This window comes from Vollenhovia emeryi, unplaced genomic scaffold (genome assembly GCF_000949405.1).
Source record: "Vollenhovia emeryi isolate VEMERY1.0 unplaced genomic scaffold, V.emery_V1.0 DF939126.1, whole genome shotgun sequence".
NCBI lineage: Eukaryota > Metazoa > Arthropoda > Insecta > Hymenoptera > Formicidae > Vollenhovia > Vollenhovia emeryi.
The window spans coordinates 550,083-572,543 of NW_011967240.1; the positions used below are offsets into that span (position 1 = coordinate 550,083).

At 37.6% G+C, this 22,461-nt stretch overlaps 1 protein-coding gene across 1 annotated transcript in view; it reads left to right on the forward strand.

The window, feature by feature from the left end:
* The first annotated feature begins 355 nt into the window (after nt 1–355).
* Nucleotides 356–22,461, forward strand: part of LOC105568971 (alkaline phosphatase-like) — a 182,438-nt gene continuing 160,332 nt past the window's right edge. Inside the window, exon 1 of the mRNA XM_012025057.1 lies at nt 356–897. Coding sequence (XP_011880447.1) covers nt 813–897 — 85 coding nt within the window. The 5' untranslated portion in view covers nt 356–812. The remainder of the gene's footprint in view (nt 898–22,461) is intronic.

A 22,461-nucleotide genomic window follows, 5' to 3' on the forward strand; every position in this document is an offset into this window, starting at 1 on the left:
CCCGACCGTGGGTTCTCACACATTGTATTTCTACTTTAACTCAGACCGAGAAAGAAAGGAATTCAATCGAGTGTCACTTTATAGTGCGAGCAAAGAGTCTTCGTTTTCTCAAGGACTCAATCGGCGGCCGAGACGAACATATGTTACCGATGAACGATTTCGAAAAACCTGCAGCATCGCGACACACATTTGACGCCGGGATACTCGTCGCACGCCGGATCGATCTCTCGTCGGATCTCGCGGTCGATGGACCGACGAGCGAGCGCGAGCTACCGGTCGGCCACGATGCCGAGCGGCGCACTCCTGTCACTCGCGATCGCGGAGAGCTGCCGCGGATCGGCTCGCCGAGAGTTGCCGGCGCGCGAGACGACGCGAGAAGCGCGCCTGCCTCTTTGACCCTCTTCCCTTTATTCGACGCGCACCGTTCGCCGTGTCCTAGGTAGACGACGCCGAGCCGCGCGCGCATTTTTGCCGATCTTGTCGCGCGATCGAGCGGACGCGCGTTACGGATACGAAAACGGATGGTGAGCCGAAGACGATGGATCGCGAGTTCCGCGAGAAAGAAACGCGAGAGGAGTGACGGAACGCGAGGCTAAGAGGGGCGCGTTCGCGACGGTGAAATATTGGACGCAACTTGAAGAGGGTAATACACGGTGAGATAAGAGTACTCTGATCTCTTGTGAGTGCGCCGCCTGTTACTCGAGCCGGTAATTTTCGAATCCCCGGCTCGTCTGGCAAAGAACTGCGAAGGAGGGGCATGAGGAGGAAGCGTACGGATAGCACGTAGCGACTGGCCCCTTCTCGTTTCGGAGATGCGGCGCTATCCACTGCATATCAACGTCGCCCTCACCGTCGTATTGGCGATTTGTGCAATCGTTGCGCGGGCCGGCAAACGAGGTAAGAGCCATCGAATGTGACTCCTTATTTCGCAAGACTTACCGTGTCCTCGCGCGACTGGGACAGTGACAGTCGTAAAATAAATTGAAAGGCGCCCAGTGGCGCATAACAGCGAGATGAGAAAAATTGAGGGAAGCCCACGCGACAGGGGAAGACAAGCGATTGTGCAACCCTCCCTTTCTATAGAAAGCACCCTTTTCGTTCATTTACATTATTTTGGGACAACGCAATGTAGCGGTTGTAAGAATTTCGTTTAGATATTGCAAACGATAACTCTTACGTGGTTTATGTTTTTATTTGTGTATTTTTACTTCGAGTCTTTGATACATTTTGAAAGATGAATCTATGTATGTCTCATATAATTCTGTGATCCATTGAAGATTATTGACCATAAATTAATTAAATTCTACCGTTACTATTCACCAAGATCGATCATAGAAATATTTCGAAATAAATATTCTTTTGACTCAACCTACATACTTTTAGACAAGATAAAAATCGCGCGACCGAGCAGAGAGAGAGAGACTTTCAATCTAGAGGTGGATTTCAAATAAATCTTTGAATGTGAATTGTCCAAATGTGTCGTACCTCGTGAATTTCATTATTATTCTTCCAAAGGAGCAGTAGCTTTGTATAGAATATCGATCAGAAAAACAATTTCGCCAGTGGAAAGTATCTTATAGCCAGAAAACGGCTTTTCATGGTCTTCAGGTGAATATAGTTCCGCGATTCTTGGCAGGCACAATGGTCGCGCGTACTGTATCGCCGATTCGTTATCCTTACATTTCCGATTGAGATGGTTTTCGGTATGCTTGCCAGAGCACAATTTTTCCCCTTTACCGCGGCACCGCCTCCGTAACGACACAGTTTGCGTGGAGCAGGGGAGCTAAACTGTCACAAATATCGTATTTTGTGGGCTTTTCTCTGATACTCGATCAAGATACTCTTAACCACGCAAGGCAGAATAATGCGAATAAAGAGAGATAAGGATGAGAAATGTATCGCAATTCTTTCTAGAATGCAAACTGAATAAAACATTGTAATAATATTATGTAGGATACACAAACTTCCATAAGAAAATATCCGTCCGATTACATTACCCTAATATTTTTACGCGCGAAATAATGAAAAGAGAGTCGGTGAACGCTAAAAAAAGTAAATATGATTCTTGAACAAGTGCAATGTATCTTGCAAGTGTATCGATGAGTCGGAAAAATACAATCACGGAATGATAGGTCATATTAAAGGGTGAAAGATTTTTCTGTACCACTTTCTCCTATCTCGATTTAAAAATAACTATAGCGCTAGTTACTAGAGAATCATCCTGTATATTAATTGATATACAATATAATTAATATTACAATGGCTAATCTTGATCAAATATTGCCGCTGTTAGATCAAGGCGATGACACATTTCTCTCTGACAAAAGTGTAACACGCAAAAGCGATCATCTAAATTTCTAAATGATATGTTGTGTCGAATTGTTAATTGCAATAAAATTTTCAATCAGAAATATTATACGATTAGATATTCTGACACAACACGAATCTAAATAGCGTAAATGACATAAATAGTCAAAACAATATCGCAGTTGAAATTACCGTTTTAGAATATTCCTCTTTGATTATTAGCATAATAATGTGTCACCTATTTGAATTAATTTATAATAATTAGCTTTTCTAATTACTGTATAACTAGAAAAGAACTAGTCACTGTAGCTATCTAATTTACAATTACGTAAACAAACGAATTATTCAATTCAGAAATGTTATATCATTAATATTAACGTTAATAGAACACTATAAATTTATATGCTGATATAATTGATTAAAATCTAAAGCTTCAAATTTAATAATTTAAAATATATAATTATAAAAATGTAATCCGAGCAGCAGAATTAATTTGCATGGAATAGCTTTTACGTTAATTAAAATTTAGATATAAGGATGTAGGCAATATTTAGATTAATATATGTGGGTAAAATGTTGTTTCATATGGATGCTACTGCTAATTTGAGAAGTAGCTTGTAAGAATTCTTCATTTTCAATGTGAAATGCTATTTCGCTCGCTCGCGGTGATAACGTCCCACTGGGCTTGCGGAACTCTCTGTCAATTAATTGTTCTAACTGCAGGTTTAATGAACGTCACTTCGTCATCCCCATATCCTAGGCCATGTTCAGACGATCTAGTTTACTTTAGCGTATAATTTATGCATTCTGCACTACATAATGCGCGTTTGCAACTTGATCGAGCTTACACTGTGTTGCCGTTTAAGAGTATGTCTAAAGTATGCATAGAGTGTTGCTTAATACGCTTTAGCCAACAATTTATGTTTCCCCGTTGCGTCGATTATTTTGTTCGTCAATATAAAATATCGACAGTGCGCAAAAGTTCAATGAACAATTCGATATATCCCTGTACTTTACAACACGCGGCCGTGTTTTACCAATCTAACATAACCTTTGTTACGACAAGCATTACAGGAATTGCCATGCGAAATGAAAAAAGTTTGCCGGATTAGGATTAGGCGGGAAGTTTGCTTGTTTATTTGGCCAGAATTGCTCGTGAGCATAAAGGGAGAGTGCGGCTTACTAATAGCGAAACGTTAAAAATTTTTCGGACGTTTATTCTACACACATGTAGGTACATGGAGAGGGTCCTTCAGAAGATATTTAGACTTTGTAAATATCCTTGAGTCCAGCAGCTTGCGCGACGCGGTATACAAGTTTGATATCTAATAACAGTTTTCTTCGGGGACTCCGGAGTTCTTGGAGCCAAAAGTTTTCACGTATCGAGGATACTTAATAAGTTGAACGATAATGCCCAAGTAACCCGATTTGCAATTTAATATGCGGCCAAAATATAGCCACAATGTACGGATAGATCGGAAACTTGTTTATAAAATATCGAGCGAAAAACTTTAAAATAAATATTATTTTTACGGCAGTCGCGACGGAAGTTTAATTAATGATTTTGTTATAAATCGGAATTTATTGGATAAAGTTGACTGTAATGTATATTGGTTATTGATTCTACATAATCAAATATATAATAAAATAAACGGGACATGTATGCAAAGCTGATCAAATTTAGGAGATTATTATTTGTTTTCAATGTTGAACATTAATAATTCTTAATTTGCAAATAACCGAAGTAGAATTTTATATTTAATTGTTTAATTTTTTATGTAACAAAACATGTCATATTTATTAATAATATTCATTATTAACGGTATTATTAACGGTTTATTTGTGATTTTTTAATATATTACATATATATCTATATGTTATTTTATATTATGAGTATCATTTTTCTCTCTTTGTCTCTGTCGGTAGAATTTTCCGGAATACGTTTCTGTCGTGCGCAGTCATAGTTGACTGCCTACATCGAGTTACTTATTTATTCCGCAACAGTGGCTGGTATAGATAGTCAAAGTCCTATTCCAGTTGACAACACATAAGATTAGAACCAAAGTTTATAGCAGAAACGTTTATTGGACTCGATAGTGAACGATTTGGATTAACGTCACACTAACGTGCGAACAATGCACTGTCTGAACAGAATGTATTGTATGTGGGCTTCTATTTCCCCATTCAAAGCCGCGGTGAATAAAAGCAAACATTTCCACTTAGACTAAGTGCTGTGGCAAACATTTACCACGCAATAGTGAACCGCGAAAAAAACAGTATGTGATACTTCACACTATATGTGGTTGTAAATAACACGTCATACAAATATTAGAAACATTGATCGGTCCCTAAAAATTATAATACAGTAACATTTTTATCGACTTAACTTCAGAAGCAAAGTCTCGGGCGAGAGATTTTTTAATATAAAAACCATATAAAAAATTCAATTAACACTTGCAATAAAAATTTGTAAAATATATTATAATTTAATGTTATAAAAGTTCATATATTTTTTGGCTTCATGTTCTATATGCAATATAAAAATTGCTACCAAACTGGAGATATGATATTTTGTAGAAAAGTTTAAATTGCATTAAATTAATATATTTTTACAATAATTACAAAATCTATGTAATAGAATTCTATGTAAATAATTAAATTAGTAATTACTATGTAAGTAACGTATTTATGCCGTTTAAATAAAATTGGCGTGTTAACGAAAGGAATAATAACGTTTCCGTAACAATTATAATATTTGTCTTTAAATTATCACAATTATCGCTATAACATTCGCGCCGAAACGGGTATCTCGTCGCGCCAAGTATGTCGCGTTAATTTGCCATTAATAAAATATAATGAAGTTTTTAGAAATAACACAGAATTTCATACGATATATATTCAGGTGACTCTTCATCTCTCATACAGAGAGCGCATACATATATGCATGTGTTACGCAGTGAGCTAATTTGGTTACTTTTTATTACGAGTGACACATACAAGAGGGCTCGTTAAATAAGCGCTCTTTATTAAAACGGCGCTACACGAACGTGTTGCGTTTCCAAGATTTCAAGAGCAAATTATGGTGACATCCGCATCTGTGGATATTTTAAGCACTAATATACGAATTCTGTAAATATCGGTTAGCTTATCTGAAACAATTTTCTAACTGAATTCATAATGTTACGAATTTCAATGCTTGAAGTGATTTGTGTTTAAAGCATTAAGTTCGAAATTAGTAAAAATTCGTACAAGTTACTGTTCCTTACGTTTCTTTAATTCACTTTTAATTTATATTTTGAATAAAGTCGCGGTTGGAACGTCTCGCTATTAAAGCGGTAGCAACTTTTTTCATCAGTCGTTGATATCGATATATAAAGAGCAGCCGGCGGATTCGAGATATTCTGTAAAAACGTGACTGCTGCACGTTAATAGAGGTCTACCCGAAGACAAGAATATGAGCATTAATTCCAGCAGTATTTTCTTATTAAATTAAAGTCGTGCATTTTTCCGCGAATAATCCGACTATGCTACGTTTTCTGCGTTAACTACGTTCATAAGTCTTCATTATACATAATATGTTTCTTCTCCCGTTGATACCGTTAAAGTCCTTTACGTGCTTTTGACCGTTTGATCTCGCCGCGCTGTGCGCGCTGTCGAGATTGCATTCGCAATCTACGCATCTACAGCTGCATAACGATTACGTCTGTAATTGGGGCGAATCGCGGCAGTTGGCGAACACAATTGCGCGGTGTCCTAAACTGTAAAATGTTGCTGCGACGTCGACTGCAGGGCGCGCCTACAATTTGTGCGCTATAGTTGCACGCGCACGTTGCGCGAATACGCCAAGTTGCAAAGTCTCCTTAGCGATCTGCAGCTGATTATTATGCGGGCTTGCGAGAGTAGAGCCAATTCTCGTACGATTTCTTGGTTACATAATATAGATTTTATTCAAATTTGCATTAGTCTAATGCAAATAACGATGTCAATTTCAATTTGAGGACGTTTCGCGTTACCTTTCAGATTCAGACACGAGCATTCCAAATGTATTCTTGAATACACATTTATATCGAGGACTTTGACGTGTAATTCCCTTGAATTAAAATCTCTATCGTCAGACGACTTTCATTAAAATTTTATTAAAATGAACTTAATTCACGATTTAGTGGAATATGGAGGTTTTATTTATTCGCGGTCCCGAAATATAATTCGCCGAAATCGCTTAATCTTTGACGGAATATCGCGGTAACGAGGACGCCTGCGAAAATTGCCCAAAGGCAATGTCCATTTATAATATAGGGGGTTTTAATTGAAGCAAAATGGGTTGAAAATTGAAATTAATGGCATTAATTTTTATGCACATAAGGGGTACACCCTTTTTTTTGTAAAAAGAAAGAAAGAGGCTGAAAATTTGAACGTGTACCGTAGTCCATTATTTTAAACATGCTGAAGCAATGCGTTTCCAGTCGTCGCTTGTGAACTCTTACCTTTGTACCTCTTTCCAATCTCTCTGTCGCGTTAGCGGAAATCGTGTTTTTCTCAATTTTCCGCTCTTCTTCCTCGCGCGTTCGAGACATACGTAATCGTTATTCGGAGCAAAAAGATCGTTACCGGTAATAGGGCCTCCTCGCTCGCTTTATCCGGTCGCTTTCTGCCGATGGAACTCAGTCTCCGTCCGAATACACCGGGTACAGTTGCAGGATCCGAGCAACCGCGTACAACGCTCGGGATAATTACACGGGGATGTCAGTCGTTCGCGTAATCGTGCATCACGTGTGGCCCCGCTGCTGATGCTGACGTCCGTATTACCGGCGGAAATGTCCGGGGAATCACTGATGAATTGACTTAACTGTTAAACGCATCGTGCACCGTATTTGACGTATCGTCGCGCGGATTTCAGCGTTCTGCGAAAATGATTTCGCGGTAGGTACTTCCGTTTTTTTTCGCGCAAACGACACAAATGATCTGAAACCGACCCTCCATTCGGACCCGGTATTCACCGCCAAGATCCGATATCGTTTCATTTACACGAAGTTACGTACCGTCTACCTGCACTAACAAGCTTAACGTAACATCTATGCGGTTAGCTCACTTAATTGGTACGTATCAGAATCGGCAAGGGCTTCAACTAAGTTGAATACAAACTGGTCTTGAGTTACGTACCGGCCCGCTCGAAGAGTTTGACCGTTTGAGCTTATATTCACATTGTATACCAGACGTTCTCGCGCTGGGTGATATACGGCGCAAACGGAAAGCACCGTTTCACATTGGCTTCCGTTAAGCGCGATCAACCGTAACGTACGAGCAACATACCGACGCTCAAATTTAGTCCTTTCGTAACGCTGTATATCCAAATCACTCTCGCGACGTCACGCTCGCGAATTTCGTTAAAAGGTACGTTTCAGAGAGCTCGACCGCAGAATTTAAACTTTGCCTTCTGATTGCGCGGAAAATAAATAGACAATTAGAGATATTCATTTTAACGTCCCCTATTTTCTCTATGTGCTCGTAGATGTCTTTAATAAGCAACGAGAAGTGCCATTATGAAGTCATTCGAAAAAAATTTCTAACAAGTGGTCTACCGATAGATTTCTCGCCACTAATCGAGGTGTCTATATTTTTGTCGAAACTTTTGTGACATCTGGTCAGTTACGATTAATATGATACGTACTTCATGTGAATAAATTGAATTTAACGAAAATTCGCTACATGTAAATGCAAAACTAAAAGATGGTATTTTAATAAAAAAATATTAAAATTTCGGGAAATAACATGCCACACTGAGAAAAATGTCCGATTAAATATAATTGAATAATCCCATTACATAATAACAAACGGATATATCCGATGAAAAATGTGATCGGTTTTTTAATCAAGTTTCATCGGTAACTGCGTTTCAACTGATGTATCTATAATTTAATCGGAAAACGTAGTGGGAAAAATTAACCATCGAAAACACTATGTAAATGGTTTATTCGATGAAAATTTTTCTCATTGTCAGTGCAGGAATATTGCCATGGATCGCTATATATAATATGCGTATAACAAGTTAGGCTTTAATTGTACTATATATCCTATGATATGGATTCTCTACAATACTTAGTTATTGCTAATTACAGTGGCGTCTAACGTTTAATTTCCACATTGCACGATATACGAGAGCGTGTTAGTAAATGCGCACACTAGACGCACTGGTCATCAATTAGCTCATATATTGTACGAACGTGATATTTGGCGAGTAATTACGATTGACTCGAATCGCATCCATGTGACTGAATTAAAGCCGTATAGACTAGATATTCGAACATTAAAGGCTTTACACGGTACAAATGTATGGTTGATGAAACAATCTCGTTTCTTCGTCCAGAATGATTTTCTCTTGAATTTTTCGCAAAAAGCTGTGCAAATTCTTTTTGCAACAGACATTAAGCACGCGTTTGTTAGACGCACTTTTTCACATTTTTGCTTTATCTTTCGCTCTTTATATTTTTTGATGCGATATACACGTACTTTTGAGACGAAAGAAATAATGATGACGCGAAAGTTGTCACTAAAACGAAAGAACTACTGTCACGTGTGCAATTTACGGACTAACGTGCCAGATACATTATCCATCATGTTTGCGGCTTGGCTATAGCACTGCGTTATCCGCGCTTTTATGCAATACTCCGAGAAATGGAGTATGACCGTACGGTCGGTAAATCAAAGGAAAATTACAATTGGAATTTTATATCGCACGCACGAGTAACGAATATGAATTATTCCTTGGTTACGTGATTTTGAGAATGGCGCGCATCGCCATGAAAATCACAAACGGCCGGGGGTTCGCGCGTTAAATATTGAAACAATAATTTACAGTGGCGCGCAAGCGAGTGAAATTTTGTAACGCCATCCGGAAAATAACATACGAGTTTTCTGCCTGTTCGCGATGCGGCGCGCTATCTCGTATCGCGATAATAATTGGATCGAACTAGGGAAGATGGTTTATTGCGTAATCGACGGTCTTTCGAGGACGGCGTACAATCGAATCTCTTTGTATCGCGTCCGGCGCTTTCACTAAGGTACCCCCTTTCAATTTTTTTAAGAGATACTCCGGCGGAAGATATTGTAAAAAATATTTTACGTCGGAGTCATATACACGTTGAATTACATTATACGTTTTCCATATATTTTCCACTAGAGAAAAAAGCGGAACGCATCGTTCCGTTCGATGGTAAAAAATTTGTGATAAAAACTTTGTAATAAAATGACACATATCAGTGAGTTTTAATTTAGATCCAAAACCATCGTTAGCAAGACCTAATTTATGAAAAATTCACGTTATAACAAGCTAGATTTCAGCGTTTCACGGTTTATTAACTATGCGAATTTCAGATGTAAATTTTGCGAAAGATAATAATTATTTTTTTCGAAAAACACGTGTGCATATAACAAGGAGTCTTTTATCTTTAAAATTAAAAATTTGTATATATCTGAAATGACTCTTTTCTGCGTATGGAGAACCGCTATTTACATACCATTCATGCCAAAACTTCGATTTAACATACTGCTCGCTAAATCATGAAAGAGTTATATAAATCCACACGACGACTCTCCAAAACGCAGCAATCTCGCGCGCTATATTCGGTCACGTTTGGAGTTTAGCGGACCTTTTCCGCCACTGTACCGCTTATCAGACTTTCGTGGTGTATGCGCCCCTATTGGAGCCATTGCCAGGATGAAAAGAGGTGCCACGGCGAGAGACGGAAGTAACGTTACGTAAATCGCCCAGTTGGGGGTAGCTTAAGTCCCACTTATCTCGCGCCGCTTAAAGTTTTCTTCGGCGCGCCTTCGTATCGCGCATTAAAATTCGAAGTCCGCGACTCCAATACAGAACTCCTCGAGCGTGTCCCTTTCTCGTGAGAGCTTATGTTTCCGCACGATGACCTCTTAAATAAAAAGCTTTGACACAGTTTAACTGCTCGGATCGATCGCGAATAATAGGTGAAGGTTACCGCTTTTACATGTTTCTTATTAAAATCGCAACGTTAGTGAGATTGGTAGTCGATTTGGTTATTCATATATTGATATCAGAAAAATGAAATGTCTCTAGCAAAATGTATTTTTGGACTAGAATTCGAATTTAGAATAAAGTTTAAATCTTTGAAACAATGTGCTGTGCTTTGGTTTAAGCTTGAAAATCCGCGAAAGTCGCCAGAGAAATTTTTTATAATGATATGACACACAAGTTAGGTGCAACGTATTCTTCCTAAATACACTTTTCATATACTGCAGCGAAATTAAAATGGATAAAGGTTTTAGTTTTAAGTCCACATTTCTTTTTATAATTATAAGTTTTTTCACATCGTGTTTCTAATGAACACACAGTTAAATTGGTTACTACGTCACAAGCCGCATTTCGGTATCTCTGTTGCATGGTTGTTTCTCTGTCGCAATAATCCTTTTTTATTTGGCCGCAGGGAAGAGCAGTAAACCGGAAAACGTAAGATTATTCTCATGACACCGACGCTGGGTTCATGTTTCTATTTTACGGGATGATTGTAGGTACGCGGTATTTTTGAGGTAGCTTATCGGGCGCCGCGAAGTGTTGCTGAGAAAAGAGCAAAGAATAATAAAGATGCTAATGATCGTGTTTATGAGGAGACATACATTATACGGAAGTTGTCGTGCGTCGGGTAGTTTTGCTTTGCAAATACCGCGCTGTTACATTGCGTTGCTGGTAAAGTTGGCAGCATTCCGCGCGCGACACGCTTATTTAGGAATACATTTACAGTTGATAAAAAGAGTAATTCAATTTCCCCGTGTAGTTTATATTATATTTGAAGCGAAACTGTTCTAAACGCGCCCTTTAAAATATGATGGAAATTCCAACTTTTATACGCGCGCGTGGCCCAATAACAAGCAGAACGAGCAGAATGAACGAACAGAAACTTGATCTTGTTTAAATAGATTGGGATTCCTATTTATCTTTTTTGTGCAGCCATTTTTCGGTTTCCCCGAACCGTTGTTTTGCGTAGCGCGTTTCTAACGGAATTCAATAATCGCATTTCCTGTGTACCTAAGTGCTATCTGGATTGATTTTGAGTCCGGTAAACTTGGCTAAATCATTGGCATAATTGTTAGAAAATGTTGGGAAGCTCTGTCGGAATTATGCTCAATTAGATTTACTGCGAGCTGTGATTTCGATCATCTTAACTTAGCCAATTAAATTTGAGTGATTGTGAAATTATGGAGATTATCTAAATTTCGTTACTCGCCAATCACCGAAACCACGGAACTCGTGGTACATAGTGATTTCCGTATCTTATGTATTTAAATTGTGTTTCGAATCATTCATCTCTCATGTGGCTCGTTATATGGGAAATAACTCCATTTATATGCGATGTAATTCTATTGCTATCACATAACGAATTATATCACCCATCGGTATAATTTTGCTGGCCGCAAATATTGGATAATGTTGCTCGCCTAACTTTGTTTTCTGCTCGAAGCTCTGTTTTGACGATCAGCTAATTAATTAGCATTTCATAACGTTGTCATTAGTAAACTGTACCTCCAGACTGAATGTGTAAATAAAATTGCAATAAATAGGTTTAGCTGAAGCATTTCATCTTCCTATTTACATCTCTTGCGGATTTCTTAAAAACTTTCTCCGGACACGGAGGAAGTCTTAGAATTGTGTTCACGTATAGATTTTTCGTATAGAACCCTTTTTGTATGTTACACTGGCAGTCCAAAGAATGAATAGACTAGTTTTGTGACATTCTGTACATTTCTTAGTGAGTCTAAAGTTAATTGCTTTTTCTTTTGTGCCGTTGCTTTCTATTGAAAATAGATATCCAATAAGTTAATCGTACAGACCCTTACTGTAATAGTGAAGACAAGATTTTGATTTTTATCAAATAACATGTAGCCACATTGTATTGGTATTTACAAAAAACTATTTCTTGATTTTTTTTATCAGAAAGATTGCAATTTCGAACATTAAAAGTTCCCTTCTCCTTTTTCCGTAATTGCTTTTACACATTACATTCTTATTTCCTTAATAAATGGACGGTTTAAAGTTTTTCAAATTGAAATTTCAAGAAATTAAAATAAAAAATGACGCGAACAGACGCATTAGAATATGAAATGCGAATTTCATGTGCAATATATGAAATAGAATTGCTCGTTTCAAACTTCTCCGATTCGCTTATATCTCGTACAGATGTGGTAGATTATAAATTGACTTCGTGAATCTCGGTTGGATTCTTATTTTTTATTTTGCACGACGGACCAAAGCGGCCATGTTTATCAGGTGTGATTTCTTCCGTGCTGTAGATCGTGTAACAGCTAAAGTACAATTTTAATTCTGTTTAATTACCTTCATCCCGTATATGTATCTATATCTCCCTTTCTACTATTTTTCTCTTATTTTCGGGTCTTTCCTTTTTCTAGTTTTCCTTGTCTTCTTTTCTCTTTCTCTCTTTCTGTATTCTTCTTTAGCTGTAGGACCGTACCTTTCTATTTCTCGTTCTACATCTGAGCAGCCGCAACGTCGTTACAACCTTCATAAAACTTTGTGACCGCGCGAAGTTTCCGCGAACTTTGAAATTTATTCGCGCCGAGTTTATTGGCATCGCGCGAGAGAATCGGCAATCGTAAACGTTATCATACAGCAGCCGTACGATCCTACGGCGTTACGAGGAAAAGTGAATTCTTCCAAACTGATCAGTGTCAAGCGTTCGTTTGATACGACGTAAATAACAACGGCGCGATTTCAACGTCGCGAAGTAGATATCGATAAGACAAAGAAGCAGGCTGTAGATGAATGATCCGCCACTAATGTGTCCTTTAATTTTCGGGAACGGTTGCGAGACGAGCGAGATGAATAGAAATAAACGTTTTATGCGCGAGAAATATAAAGTTTTCATAGTTTTATAATATATTAATTCTTCTGAACTGTGTTACGTTTTTTAATGATATTGTGTGTACGTATTAAAGTTTCAGAAAATATAATTTTCTTCTATTAGTAACATTAAATTTCTTCCTTTTTAGTTCTATGAATAAATTTGCTTTCGAAGTTTCCTACAGTAGGACTTCAATTTTACGTTCAACTTTTACGATATTTCGTGGCAAAAAGTAGAAAATTTTACTGCAAAATGTACTCAGGATCAAAGTGTAAATCTATTCATTCTGTTAATAAATAGATTGAGTTAAAACTTTATATCTTCCGAATGGGATACTCATTTTTATTCATACTGATGATTATTCATGCGTACGAAAAATGCCCGCGTGCTCAACGACACGAAAGAAATACAATCTCTCGAGTAAACCGAAAAACTTTAGTGTTGCACTTTTATTCTGTTTCACGATCGTGTCCCACGATCATAAATATCCTTTCGTGTACGTTACAAGCTCGGGAAAAGGGCGAGGATATTTCATAGTACGAAATGTCTGGATTTAAATGATAACTGCATCTGTTGCTGAACTATGATCACTAAATCAATGAATATATCGAATATTTGCTTTTGCATAGATTAGGCCGTTTGACCGATATTTAGGTCCGCTTTTAGATATTTTACAAAAGAATATATTAGTTATTTCAGATTTTTGACATATTGATAATTAATATATTGTATACATGCATATATAATTAATGTTAAACATATAAATAAAAAGGATTATGTGTTTGACATTTATAGTCTGCTTTTATAAATATACGAGAAGTTTATCTAAAAAATTTGTTTATTCGCATGAGTAATCATAAAATTTGTACGAACGTACAATAGAAAAAAATTTTTCTTAATTATATTTTTAAACGTTATGAAAAAGCTTGTCGACAAAAACCACTTTGAAAAAGTTATATAAAGTCGGAATTTGTTTACTCATTGCTCTTTGTGGATTATCGTGGTTTAAAAACACTTTTCGAAAAATGGGTAACAATCAGTTGTAAACAATGTATATTGTATGATAGTTTGGGTATATTTTGCGTTAAATATTTTAAAGGCGACATGTTTTTATGAAGTTCAAATTTTTAGTCGATCGTTTGAATGCTTAAATTAAGTTTTACATAATATCTTATTCTTCATTTAACTTGAAGTGTGAACCTTACTTCACCACAATTTCATCTAAAAATTAGTTAGAAAGATATTTAATTCCGAATATTAAAAAGTTGCAAAGAGAGATGGGATACGATCAAATTTTCCTTAAAGGAAAGGTCGACTCTAAATTGCTCAAAGCATTCATTGATGTAAAGGAGTGCAAAAAAAGAGAGAGATAGTTAGATCCTCTTTTATTTATTATAGTTACGTTAGCGATCCTCTCGACTTACGCTAAATAATACGCGGCGTATCCTGCAATTATATACCTCCAATTGTGAATTTTGTTTATAAAACAAACGATAATTTGTTCTCTTTGTGAAATAAAAGTCGCGAACTCTTTTTGGCAAGTCGCACGCTGTTTTTTTACGATCCGCCGTATAATTGTGCTCGAAATATCTGGAGCGTGCAACTTTACGAAAAATATCGTCTTTCAACTAGGACCAGGACAATTAACCTGCCACGGGCGGCGAAGCAATCAACGTGCAAAGTAATCTCTCACGCAGCGCACGAAATCCTTCGATATTTTCACTGCTGAGCCTTTGACGTGTGATACTTTCTGAAATTGATCGTGTCACAGTGCGGAGGGAATATGCCGAGGCCCGAACTCGATCCGGTTTCGAATTTATATCGCGCCGAGTTCTCGGGGCGCGACCCGATCGTACGGCGGAGTTTATTCGGCGAATGCGTCCAAGCGTGGAAAAATGGTAATGGCTCGTTAAAAAGTGAGCAGCCGAATGTACGCGCGCCCTTTAAAGGCCAGTCATCGGCACCGCTCTGCATTGTAAATGGCACCGCCGCGACGCCGCCTTTAACAGGAGGCGAGAACGTCAGCCCCTCCCGTTAAAAGGTGCGGCGTGTGAAAATCTGCGTGGTTACCCGCAACTTTTCCCTCAGTCGTCCAGATATCTGCATCGCAGATGCGACAGCTTGAAAGGTCCCCGCGGCTTTTCCCTGCCGCCACAGAGAAGTTGATTATAAATCTAGTCGATCGTTTGTAAATATTTAACCTCCGCGCCCGGCTTTCGTTTGCAGCTACTTTAGCTTTGCTGCGTGCACCGAAGAATACGACTTTTGTATTTTCACCTCGGGATGGTCATTTATAAAATGCATTATAAATATGTATGTGTGCAAGGCTACGAAGAGATTATCAATTCACTCGTCTAAATAAACGAAACTTTGTATGAGAAATATATGTATTATAAATTGTCACATCAGTGTGTGTAAGAAAAGTACCTGTATTTCTATTCACTGTAGCTCAGTATTATACACACATATACACACACATATATTATATATATGTATATATAATGTGAAAATAGGAACTTTGACATATCGTGTTCGCCAAGCGATTTGTAGCCACTGGTTGAGATGCAAACTTTTTATATCGAATTTTCGATATGAAAAGCCTGCATCTCCTGCTATCGTCGCGACACAGGACATCCGCATAATTCGAAATCGCGCGTACTACGTAATTCCCCTGGAGACACCCTCGAGATATGCATTCCTTAAACATTTCTGTCCACGTTCCCTCGAATTCAGTCATCGGAATTTCATATTTTGCCGCCGGAGTGCTCATATCTACTCGTGTAATAATCGCTATACATTAGGCATATTTATCTCTGTGTACGTGTGCATGAATTGTGCAGTTAATTTCTACTGCAAACGAGAAGTTACGGCTGAATAATTAATAGATACGAGCTACGACAGCAACGTTTGGTTAACCGCCGGCGTGTTAAGCTCTCCTTGTGTTCGTATCATGAGCGGTGACCTGAGTAAGCGGTAATTACAGTAACTCGACCGCGCGGGGGATATACATATATATATATATATATATTGTACGAAAACCCTCTATTATCACGGTAATTCTTCCGCGATAGTTTTCTCTTAATTACGAATTTCGCGAGATTGAAACGCACGGTTCTTCAACGCTATCGCGACCTCCTATGAGAGAATTGTTTTCTCGCACGTGCGCGATCTTGGTCTCAAGTTATCTCGGTAAACGTAGATTCCGTGATTTCTCGACTGCATAAATAAAACGATGTTGAGTGCGCCGACGATAAACTTGAGGCAGCGATGATGTTGTTTCGGTTAAGTTCCACCGTACACATGTTTCGAGTGTTGCGCGCAGTGACGATGGAAAATAAAAATTGCAGCCCCCGCGAGTGCATCCGATTCGCAAAATCTGTTCCTCGCCGGCAGAAAAATCAATGCGAGCCGCATCTCGCATTGTATTTCGACATCATTGTTTACGATTTCACGACTGCATCTACGAAAATATCGCCCACTGTTGTATGGCCATTTAACGATCGCGTACAGTCAATTCCATTTTTTCAGCCGTCTAACAAAATGAAAAAAACAAAAAGGAAAAATCGTTCGGTACTGCGCTTTGCCAATTTTGACGGGTATATCGTTTCGAACAAGAGATACATGTTTTTTCTCTGTGACTATTTGTAGAGTCAGGTACGTCAAGTTCATTTAACCCCTTTGATTCTGGATATATCGCCGAAACTATTAAAAATATAACAAATCTCTTCGAAACGTTATACCGAAAGAAAATATTTTCCCTTTTGCTTTGGATTTTAGGACTCTTTTGAAATGAGATTTCTCAGAAAGACCTTTGTACGCTTTACGGTGGGACTCTGACAACTAATTATTGAAGAAAGCTATATTCGTATACAATATGCTATTTTCGTGCATAATATGTAAATTGCTCCCAACAGGACGGGTAGGATGCTAGGAGCTATTTGAAATGAAACTCGTGGAACTTGAAGTCTCTTGGGAATTTCAGGTCTCGACTTATATTAATTACGAGACCAATCAGTTATACATATATACACTTTCTTAATTTATTTATATACGTTTGAGGCCAGGAACTAATCAATTATGTGTTTAAAGTGTTTTGCTTCTAGAGTATACTTGGTAACAAAAAATATACGTGTTATTTTAGAAATACTGTTTGAAATAATATTACGAATCAGAGAAACAATCGGGATTTACTTAATACTGAATATAGAATATAAATGTAACATCTTAAAATAAAATAGAAACTTCTTCAATTGTGATTTGTTATAAAGGCGACTGTAAATTTTACTTTATATACAGGGTGTAAAAAAAGAGACAAATTTCGGGGACGATCCATACAGTAACATGAAAAAAGTTCATATCAACTATATCTAACTTATATCTGTAAACCCACTAATTGGAGGCTACAGTTCAAACAAATATTTATTGGTGGATAATGGAAAAGTGATATTATGTAATGTTATTTATTTTTAATTTTTAATTACAGCAAATGTTCGGGTGCTCGTCCCCGGAAGTTTGTCCCCTTATTTTAGTTACCTTATATATGCATAAAATATATGAATAAAATAAAATAAAGAAGTTTACACAAACAAGACTGCAAACTCACTGTTACTGAAATACAACAAATGTTTATGAATGAAAAATGAAGAGTAACATTTAATATTACTTGTTTTTAATTTTTAATTACAAGAAATATTTGGGAGCTCGTCCCCAGAAGTTTGTCACCTTATTTTAGTTATCTTGTATATATGCATAAAATATATTAATATAAAGTAAAACAGAAGTTAATGGAATATTAATAAGAAGAATATTAATAAAGTAACAAAGAAGTTTATATCAGCATATCTGCAAATCCACAGTTTTTGAGTTATAGCTAACAAATGGGAAATAGTCAAGTATTGTAATATTTATTATTTATTTAATATTATTTATTTTTAATTGTAACAAATATTCTAGAGCTCTCAAAGCTTTTAACTAAAGTTTGTCCCCTTAATTTAGTTACGTATATGCATAAAATGCATAAATTAATAATATAAATTTATTTCTCTCGATGCAATACTTTAAAAAAATATAAACTCAAATGTTGTTTGCTGCAATATGTTTTATTAATTTTTCATTTGTGTAAATCTAGTTTTCGCATAATTTAACTGTAAACAGGAATTAGAAGTTATAAAGTCATAACATAATTTGTATACGTAATTTACACACAAAATTTAGGACGTGAAATTTCGTGCGTGAAACTACGATTTATATCCGGCAATTTCTGCGACACACTGCGGCAGAAAGTTCAAAGCGTTTTTCATATTAATAATTTCTTTTAAGAAAAACGCGCTCGTGCAGCGTGAATTGTGATTCAGCTTTTTAATACATATTCCATGTCTGTGTCAAACGACTTTTATCGTGACATTTTGCAAAGTGTTCAAACGCGCGTTTCAAGAAGAAAGAAAAGACTTTAATCTTGGATGTCGGTGCAATTAAAATTAGCCGTGTGTAAATTATTAGGTGTTTGTGGAGTCTTCAAAAAGAGTTGGAGGCAGCAGCAAACAGCGACAACTTTCGTTTGATCATAGAGCCTGCGTTGTGACTGCCAATGAAACCCACCCTATAGCCTTCTTGGTGCGACCTACACTTTATTCTACGTCCAAGTTTTCGTAATTTTTATCGTAGTTGCCTTCCATTTTTCTTGACGACAAAAATTTAGACTATACGGCGGATCCAGAAAAAGGACGCTTTTAAGAGTATCTAGGGAAGTTTGCCCTTTAAAAGGAACGTTCTACTTTATGTTTTCTTAAGTTGGTTGCAGACCGAGGGAAAAATCATTCTTCGTAAAATTGATTATGCATTATGGATGCTCGTAAAAACCTGAGTTTCTTAAATTTTTCCTAGGGACGTTACTAAAAGTTATCCTTGATTAAATCGAAAAATAGATTCTTACATTATCGAGAAGTATTAAAGGGATTACAGGAATTCGGATTAAATTTTTGTTCCTTCCTTCTATCGTAATGTTGTAATCAGATTGTAAATAAAGATTTATTCTCACTGTATATATTACGTCCCTTAATACCTCGTATTAAAAGCTTTGTCTCAAAGAATCGGTCTAGTGTGATTATTGAAATCTTTATTAAAGTCTTTTATCTGTTTCGAAATAAGAAGTCCTCTTGGGATAAGCAGCTCTTTTCTCAAAGTTGTTCCGGACTCCCGGCGGGGATCTTTTGACGATTTTCTTTCTTTCGTTTCCTCACCTCACCTTTCCATTTTTTAACGATTCTTCTTAGTGCTATCCCGCTTTGCTAATGTCTTCGCCACTATCATACTCACGCACTTAACAATCCGCGTAAGCGCACTGGTGTGGGTAATCCATTTGTGTGCTGTGAATTCTTAAGCTGGAAATTTTACTGCACCGTTTTTGCGGTCGCAAAGGGGTCGTCGCCATTTAACATCCTCTTAGCAAAGATTCCACTGTGAGATATAAAATTTGAACGTCGCTGGGACTTGGTCGGTCCCCGTGCGCGGTGGTATCGTGTTGATAATAATTTGATTACCGCTGTTATAACTAACCATAACTTGGTTCGCTGCATTGGTAATGCTCACAAAGCTCGATAAAGCTATTTAAATAGGATTTTATATATCGTCATTGCCGTTTTACATATCGCCTAGATATCCGGGTATCAGGGAAATGCACATTTACACATCGAGGGATTATGCGATTGATAATATGGCTGTGCACGAGCACCGCGTTTTACGTAATCGTCGGCTCGAGCGATGAAATGTTTAAATCTTTAGTTAGATATTCTGTAATTGCTTGTGTAACAGAATTTCTTGTCTGATTAACGGCGAAATAAAACGAGTCTACAGTGTACACTGAAATCTAAAAGTAACATATCCGCGAGGACTGAATACGCTATTCCATTTATATTTTGTTTCTCTTATATACGTGGGCATTTTTCGTATTATTTCAAAACTGGATACCGTTATGAAATAATATTTGCCAATTGTTGTGTTTATTAATTAAAAATGTTTCTGTACATTTCGACATATACGCTCGCAAAATACACTCGCGAGTTACCGTAGGAATGTTTAATGATTGCGGTTATGATGTGGTAGATTAACAAACTCCGTTTAGTCAATTGTGAAATTTATGATATGATTTCATTAGCACGGGGAAATGAGTATTCTTTTATCTTGCGCTGATTGCCAATTATTCTCGAATCGACCCGGTCGTGATCAACGACAGCGCTCCCCGCGTCATTAGAATGACGTTTGAGTCGCGCGTGGAGCGTTATTAATCAAACTTTGTGATAGAGTTAAAAATTCAAAAATTACTTTCGTGCCGCTCAGCTGAGATATGCAAACGCGAGCTCGTCACGTCCAAAATGCATAGAAATGTTGTGTTCGTGCCGCGCGCGATTCCTGTCCCGCGCCGAATATATTCCGACCGTGCTCTCGTTCTCGTCCGACACGAATCTCGAGGCCATTTCTCACGGAAAACCCATCAGATTTTCGCGATGCGCGGATTAACGACACGCGGCAAGAATCAGCGGAGGTGCGAGTCGTCGGATAAAACATTTTCGCGAATAGAAACGCGCGTGCCTCGCGTATTTTCGCGCTGCGGGCTGTCGGCGTCGTACGGTTTGAATTTTCCATGAATTAGCTGGAGCAGTAGCTGCAGGAGAATTTCTGCTTCTTCGTGTACCGGATCAAGTCCCGGACGGGTTAGCTCAACGCGAGGCGTCTTCGGCAGGGTGCCGGATAAACGGGCAGATAGATAGGAATTTTATTCAGAATCTTCGAGCGTTCTCGGGATTACACGAAGAATCGGGGAGGGGGGGGGGAAGTACGGATAAGCGCTGTAACCGGTCGCGCGAAATTGGAAAATATTCTCGACAATGACTTTGTTCATGTGACTCGCAGTGTTATTCGAATAAAAGGAGGGGAGAGAGCCCTGCCGGTGCGTTTAGCGCCTCTCGATCGTATCCTATCTCGATCCTATCGCCGTTTCCCAAAATCCATTATCGTGTTGGTTTATGACATTTTATGGATCATGTTGAAACGGTTCAACTTACCCATTATCGAGTCGTAACTAGGAATAGCTATGGGAATCGGTGAAACCGCAACCGCATGGAGGGTTTCGTTTACCGCAGCTCGGGGAAACTGCCGTTTTCGGTAAACCTATTGCTTCCGGCAATATCGCTTCGAACAAAATCGTTTAGTCTTAAAACTTGCTTGACACGCGACTCTACTTAAGACGCCGCATATACTGCGCTTTACTCTTTCGATATAAGATAAATATAAATTTTGCAAGATTGCTCCGTAATTTCTTGTTGATTAATTTAACGCTTTAATCGTTTATATTTATATTAATATATGTACCGGAAGATACTAAAAAATTTTAATTATTACGAAAAACCTACGTATCAAGTGATCTAGGAAAATGCAATTATTTTTGTATTATTGCTTTCGATACTTCAATTCTTATTATACCATTTTCCTTTCCTCTCTTGTAAGCTGTACTTTATTAACAAAATTGAAAAGCACGCTATTCGTTTTTTTCCGTAGAGCTTCTCATGCAACGAAAAGTGAAACGAGGATCATTTGACTGATATTAAGATCGAGAGTTTGCTCGCGGTTTCTCCTCGCTTTTGCTGATTGGAAAGAAAAAACGAGAAGAAAAGAAGTATATTTGAAGGAGACACAAGCTTTCTGTGCTATACGTTCGTTTAGATAAGTGGAAGAGAAGATAACTAGAATATTGTTTTCTTTTAATGTCAGTACTTTTAATGATTGGGATACTCTTAAGTGAATACACATCAAATATAATTAGTGTATTAAATGGATTTTTTATGGATATATTAGTTACCTCGTATTTTTAATTTGATATTTTTAAAGTTCTATGAACTATTTGTAGGGTCTTTTACACTAAAAGGCAATTAAAAAATGCATCGTAAATTAATTTCACGATTCTAAAATTACAAAATTTATATTTATTTTCAGTGATTATAAGTAATCCTAATATGTCGGCCATTTCGCGATGCAAAATACTTCTTAAATGAAAAACCAACAACGTTAACTTTATCACGCTTTTGCGCGGTAAAAACGATTGTGCTAGAGGATTAAAGAGATATACAGGAATAGTATATGGCAGGAAGGAGAGAGAAAAGAGAAGAACGAGAGAGAGAGAGAGAGAGAGAGAGAGAGAGAGAGAGAGAGAGAGAGAGAGAGAGAGGGGGGGAAACCAGGCGGCATCATCTCGGATATAATTTTAGTTTACGTA